The 7,500-nt window shown below is 35.9% G+C and overlaps 1 protein-coding gene across 1 annotated transcript in view; it reads right to left on the bottom strand.

Moving 5' to 3' along the window:
- The window catches only part of LOC125027985 (dedicator of cytokinesis protein 9-like), a 42,587-nt gene that overhangs the window by 20,508 nt on the left and 14,579 nt on the right, over positions 1-7,500 (bottom strand). The window contains 11 exon segments of the mRNA XM_047617215.1: positions 126-268; positions 435-620; positions 816-1,097; positions 2,368-2,525; positions 2,900-3,075; positions 3,392-3,602; positions 4,523-4,669; positions 4,893-5,084; positions 5,640-5,822; positions 6,474-6,695; positions 7,130-7,500. The exon segment at positions 7,130-7,500 is cut by the window's right edge and continues 219 nt beyond it. Of these exon segments, the coding sequence (XP_047473171.1) occupies positions 126-268; positions 435-620; positions 816-1,097; positions 2,368-2,525; positions 2,900-3,075; positions 3,392-3,602; positions 4,523-4,669; positions 4,893-5,084; positions 5,640-5,822; positions 6,474-6,695; positions 7,130-7,500 (2,271 nt within the window).

Here is a 7,500-nt window from a genome sequence, read left to right as displayed (position 1 = left end):
GTATTCACATCATTATTCCTTGTCACATAATGATTATTTATTCTATAACGTATCAATATGTTATCAAATTTCAAACTGTGATCATGGCCAACATCATTATCCTTTATTTGGTTAAACCCTCTTACCACTATAGCTATCAGTTGCAGTTGACACTCTATGGCCGATGTTTGGAGGCTGGAACTTGGCTGGTAGCGTTGAGGCCCTCTTTGGGGCTTGCTCTCGCACAATTTGTCTTTTGCCACTATATTTGAAGTGATGTAGTGAAAGTCTGTGTAGGAGAAATACACAAAAAAAATATGTAATAAAAAGTATATCAAGTTGCTGGGTATTATGTAAAATTAGCATTATCAACTCCCTTTGCCCAATTCACATATCTTAATCCATTATATATTCTTCAACCATTAATCAAATACGTGACGATGAACTTCGCTTACTGAAGGAGGGTGAAAAACTTCTCCAGTGCCTCAACACTGATTGTCGCCCACCACGACACAAGATGCGCCTCTGGTACATGCTTAAGGGTATGCAGGAAGCACAACAGCAAATCACGCACTTCTGCCGGACTCAGTTTATCATATCTCACTGGGCCACTCTCCCCTGCAAATGCTACACTCAGGTTCCTGCAATATGGACAGAGGATTATATTCAAGTCATTTCTGTATAGGAGTAATGGTAAGTATTTTGATCAACCACAAAACTGTCCAAAGGGAACTGGGTGGGTAATTATGTGATTGGTATTCCACAGTAAAGCCTTATTCTCAATCAAGTAAAACTCACCATACTTTCAATATAAATAACATTCTCAATACACCTACCTAGAGTGAGTCCTCACATCTTCAGAGCCTTCCTCCTCCAAGTCTTCCTCAAGTAAATCTGATGCAGTGGCAGAAGGTGGGTTGTCCTCCGACTCCAGGCTTGAGCTGGACCTTCCATTGACGAGACTCACCTGGTTGGCCACAAGCCCCCCTGGCCCGGCTATAATGGCCAAGTATGAGGGGTCTGCCCGGATGCCCAGGCTAGACACGTCAATGCGGCTTGAGCCCTTGCGTGATGGAGTGCTGTAGTTGCTCATATCCACACTGCCACCGCCAGATCTGCTTTAGGGGTGAGTACTTGGAGGTTCAGAAGTGATTTGGAATGATGATGATGGTTAAGCATGCTAATACAAAGTGCGTATCTAGAATCACAAAAAGTAAATTGTATACAGATGTACAATACTGTACATCTATATAATGATATACAATAATATAAGCCTACACATGAATGTAAATGTGCAGTGTACCTGTAAACATTGATATACAATAACCTATATACACATATACATACATATATACATATATGCATGTAGATATGCATATATATGTATATATGTATATATAAGTATATATCTATGTATATATGTATATGTATATATATAATGTATATATATATATATATAATGTATATATATATATATATATATATATATATATATATATATATATAATGTATATATGCATATATATGCATATATATGTATATATATGTATATGTATGTATATATGTATATAAATGTATATTATATATGTATATATATGTATATACATGTATATATATGTATATATGTAAATATATATATGTATATATGTATATATATGTATACTTATATGTGTATATAAGTGTATATATGTATATGCATATATATGCATATTTATATATATATATATATATATATATATATATGTATATAATATATATAACATATATATATATAATATATATATATATATTTATATATATATATATATATATATATATATATATGTTTATGTTTATGTTTATATATATGTAAGTGTATATATATATAAATATAAATATATATATATATATATATATATATATATATATATATATATATACATATACATATATACATATATATATATATATATATATATATATATATATATATATATGTTTATGTTTATGTTTATATATATGTAAGTGTATATATATATAAATATAAATATATATATATATATATATATATATATATATATATATATACATATACATATATACATATATATATATATATATATATATATATATATATATATATATATATAATATATACATGTATATAATATGTATATATATATATAATATATATAATATATATAATATATATATATATATATATATACATAATATATATACAATAGATGTATATTATACACACACACACACACACACACACACACACACACACACACACACACACACACACACACACACACACACACACACACACACACACACACATATATATAGTTGTAAATAATGCATATACCAGTATATGTATACAGCATAATAAAGTAACCTTACTTGGTAATTCTAGTTCTAGCACTTGCTCTGGGGTCCATTCTTCTCAAGGCAGACCCAGTGGAGTTGTTTGAGACATCAGGCCAACTCAGACGCTTAACATTCTCAAGCAGCACTGACACAATAGGGAAGTACAAGCTCGCAATTCTCGCCTGCTGACCCTGACGATGTGGAAAGAGAAAACTTGTTTAAAGAATTTAATAAATAACAAGTCAATACAATTGGACCACCTTTTTTATCATGAAAGTTGAGGAAAAATAGTAATTATTTAAAATGAAATATTATTTACATCTATGTTATCATGCCACTTTACACGATCCTGGACATAAAGTTAATGTCTGTTTTCAAAGGATTCTTAATCATGCTATCTGTATCAGTGGTAAATGCTAGATTGATGGGATAATTACTTAATGCTCAGTAAAAGCAAGGTTCATTCTTTTCTCTTCTTTCTTCTAAATCATAATCTGTAGGACAAACATATATATTCACATCTTTAGCCATACACATATTTTGGTCAAATTTAGGAAAAACTTACAGACTGTAGATATCTATCATCAAATGCATGCTTCGCTAACAGGTCACGCAGCACACCAATGGCCACACGCTGTACTTCTCCTACTTCACCAAGCGCAGAACGAACTTCGCTCAGTAAAGCACCAACCAGGAAGTGATGTGAGCAAAAGTCCGTGCTGAGGTAAAACTCATCTGTACCTGTAGATATCAAATACCAAATAAACAAATTTTTAAAAAGCATGATCTTCATGAAATAATAAATGTCTTTCTATTTGGTATTTATTACAACACATTTTGGTTGTGATGCTACACAGTAGTGTAGAAATGTACTTCAAAAATTAATAAATTTCACCCCATAAAGAACAATATCCATGCATCAGTATCAGATTCTTAATATCAAAGCATTACCTAGAGATCAATTATCTGTCTACATCATATATTTCAGACTAATTCAAAACCACACCCATCACCTTCCAATCAACAACCCATATAGTCCTATATAAATGAAACTCACCATGACGCAGCTTTGCTTTCTTGGGATCAGCACTGATGGGAGTATTGAACACAGGCAGATTCAAGGGGATGTAGTGTTCATGCGAGCACACCACGCGCAACAAGGTGAACTTGTACACGTGCAGCACAATGGGGTCTCCTGGACTAAAGTGCTCGAGGTACATCTTGATGAGACTGAAAACGTAGCCTCGGTCCATCATGCTCAAGCAGCGCTATGCAAAAAAAAAAAAATGGTTCATCACATATTAATGCCGGAAAGTCCCTGCTATGATTCTGGCATGCTGTGTCCTGTACAGCCAGTCTGATTCCCCACAATCATAAACTGCCTCTCAAAATCTGGTGGGTTTTTTCCTTGATCTTTTGCATTATCAATGAGACTGATGAAGTATTCATTAATACATCTGGAACTGCCTGGCAATTTTTCTCTAATCATAAATAATATATCATCCCCTAATCCCCAATATTAATATCAATAATAACTGTAATAAAACCAAAAATAAATAATAAGGTACAAGTGAACAGATGGGGTCAGACAGGCCTAGTAACTGACTCCTTAGTGAATAAGCATTCGCACTCACACTCACACTCACACTCACACTCACACTCACACTCACACTCACACACCCACACCCACACCCACACCCACACCCACACCCACACCCACACCCACACACACACTCACTCACACTCACACTCACACTCACACGTGTGAGTGTGAGAGAGAGTGACCATCACATCATGAAAGAATTTGGCCAGGTGACAGATAACAAAAGTTGTATTACAGAAAATTTGATATTACAACAAAAAAAATTATTATTCTTGCACTGAGTTATGGACTACCTGTGCCAGGAAAACAGACTCCATATATGGATAACGCAAATCAAATGACAAATATGTACATTGGAAAATGGCAAAAAAGCTAAAAATGCTTATGCACAAAATGAGAAATAACACAGCAAAGGGGAGGCATAGAGTCTTGTCACCACGCATGAGTGTTTAGGTGTGCCCGGCCTACAAACCACGCACCCGTCAGAGCAGTTGCTCATGCAAGCCTAATGCCCATAATTTGGGCCATGTGATTGCCATGTAGTAACTGGATCCAATGGGTTAATAATAAAAAATGATGTCCCACCTTCAGGAAGTGGGCCAGTGCAATGTTGGCGGCTCTGGCTTCCACCGGATTCTCCTTGTAATGCTGCACAATGTAGGTAGCCACCAGCTCAACCACTGAACGGACCTCCGCCTGGTACTCTTCACTAAACCGCTCATTACGAACCATCTGCAGGAAATTTGAGTTTGTTCAAAGGAAGATCTAAGAATAAATAAATTCTTTGTATATTACAAGGTAAAAAATAAACAATGTTTAGCTTTTAAAACAAGTAAAAAAGACAACATAAAACATATAAAGTAACACATTAACCCATGTTTAACTTTCAGAAAAACTGTTTAATAGAGAAAATCTAATGTTTTATGAGAAGAGAAGAATTTTCAAACTCTCAAACCTTAATTCTTGCTGTAGTGAGTAAATGCAGAGCCATCGAGCGAGCGATGAAAGCAAAGAAGAACTGACTGTGCTTCAGGATTTTGTTGGTGGTCAACTGGTCCATGTTGGAAGGCTGGAGAAGCTGGGCAAGGGATCGGCACATTTCCTCGTGAATAGTTTTGCGGCCATGGGATGAAACGTTCATAACATACTGAAATATAAGAGAGAAGAGTGAGGTGTGATAAGGCAAAATTAAATAACCAATGTTCATAAGATGAAGGGTAATGTCTCTTACTTGGGTGGAATAACATGTTTACTTCACACAGTAAAAATTAAAAGAACAAGGGAACCAGGATAAGCTTGACAGAAAGAAATATATACATGAAGCTAAGATATAATGTTTGTGTACTGGCAAAAGAAGAAGCAAAAAAAACAACTATTAAAGAGACCAGAATGGCATTATGATAACACGTCCTTTCCAAACTTGAAAATATAAAGAAAAGAGGCAATGTGGACAAATCAGAGAATGGGGAAATACATGACACTATGAGATGCTCTTCAGGTGCTATAAAAAAAAAAAAAGGGTGAAAAATGGAGAAATACTATAAAACAATTTTCTTTTTCTTTTTTTCTTCTACTATGAAACTTTTATATATACATATACATATATATATACATATATATATATACATAAAACTATACTGCTTCAGTGTCCAAATTCAATATATTGTTTACTCAAACTGCCAAATAAACAAAACAAATTTACCTTTATGTATGAATTAAGTATATCATCTCGACCAGCTTCATACACCTGGTCTATGACATGCACCAAGACACGTGTCACATTGGTCGCAACCTCAGCACCAGCATTCAGTAACACTCCTAGAAGTTGGTTTAGGAGTGTAGGTAGAAAGGCTATTATTGAGCCAACTTCAAGGGCATGAAGAGCCTGAAAGAAAAAAGGAAATGAAACAGAACATGAGATATATAGTTATGTAATTGCAAGGGTTATAAAACACATCTGTTGTTCCTAATGTTATACTGCTGGTTGTAGCCAAATCTAGTTACAATGGACCATTAGAAGAAAAAGATATATAGATAGATAGATAGATAGATAGATAGATAGATAGATAGATAGATAGATAGATAGATAGATAGATAGATAGATAGAAAGATAGAAAGATAGAAAGATAGACAGACAGATAGATGGGCAGATAAAGGGAGAGACAGATAGGCAACTACATATAGGGATAGAAAGATTGATACATAGACAGATAGACATAGATGGATAGATAGATGGATAGATAAATATATATATATAAATAGATAAATAGATAGACATAGAAAGACAGACAGATAGACAAATGGATGGATGGATGGATGGATGGATGGATGGATGGATGGATGGATGGATGGATGGATGGATGGATGGATGGATGGATGGATGGATGGATGGATGGATGGATGGATGGATGGATGGATGGATGGATGGATGGATAAAAAAGTACAGATATATCAATAGATAAAACAAATAAACAGATAGATAGTTAGTAGGATAGGTATATAGATGGAGATACAGAGAGAGAGAAGTTGTTCCCACCTTGAGATTCTTGAGTGTTTCCACATCCATCGGCTGAGTGGATCTGGGACTCGAAGCTGCTGAGGCCCCCCCAGAGCTGCCAATTGGGGGTAGGAGGGAGGCACTTGACTGGAAGAAGTTATGGAGATGCTGGTCACCACTGAGCACTGTGGAAACCAAGCGCATCGACACCTTGAACACATTTTTCTGGCTGTCCACCCAACGCACTTCAGGGCCGGCAAACTGAGGATGGAACAGTCTAAGTTAATTACATGTTTTTTATGTATTATATAATAGTATATGTGAATGGGTACCCTATCTGGTTCAGCTGAGAGAGTGTGTGAAGTACTTTAGAAATCCTATCAATCAATGAATTTTTTTTATACATTTTCAAGGACCATTTGTAAATACTAAGTAAGGTGAGTATATTTACCTATTCCCTGATAATATAATATGAAGGTTATCATTTTGTATACATCCCCCAAAAGAATGCTTACACCTATATTTGCATATACCCTTACAAACTTTTCACTGTCTTTGAAATCAATTTCACGAAGCCATAAAACAAAGCAAATAAATAATATAATATCAATAACCTTCTCTTCCCTCTCCCAAACCTTTTCCTAAATGAGAAACAAATCCATGTCATTCCAAGAGGAGAAAGAGAAAAGCCTCACCCCTTTCCCCAGGCCAAGGGGCTCAATGGAGAGGTACTTGGGTGGCAGGTGTGCAGCTACAGGGAGGATCTGTTCATCCGTCACAATCCTGCCCTTGCATGAGAGGGGAAGCCACGAATAGCCCACGACTGTCTCCACGGGTACATCCTTCTTGCCTGCCTTAGCTGCTTCAATGGCCACATGCAGGAAAGTGAACAGGAGGTGGTGCTGCGAGGTGAGGTTGTGGGGCAGCTTAATCTTGACTTCGTCACCCCACTCGGGCCATGTGTTGTGGTGCAGAACCACAGTGGCCATCTGTGTGGTCTGTGCACCCGAGCCGGGCCGGCCGTAGATGACGCGCAGGGGGGAGGCCCCTTCTGCATCCGAGTCCC

The sequence above is a fragment of the Penaeus chinensis genome, chromosome 8 (genome assembly GCF_019202785.1).
Source record: "Penaeus chinensis breed Huanghai No. 1 chromosome 8, ASM1920278v2, whole genome shotgun sequence".
Classification (NCBI taxonomy): domain Eukaryota; kingdom Metazoa; phylum Arthropoda; class Malacostraca; order Decapoda; family Penaeidae; genus Penaeus; species Penaeus chinensis.
The sequence above is the reverse complement of the archived record's forward strand: the minus strand, read 5'-3'. Positions and strand labels throughout refer to the sequence as shown.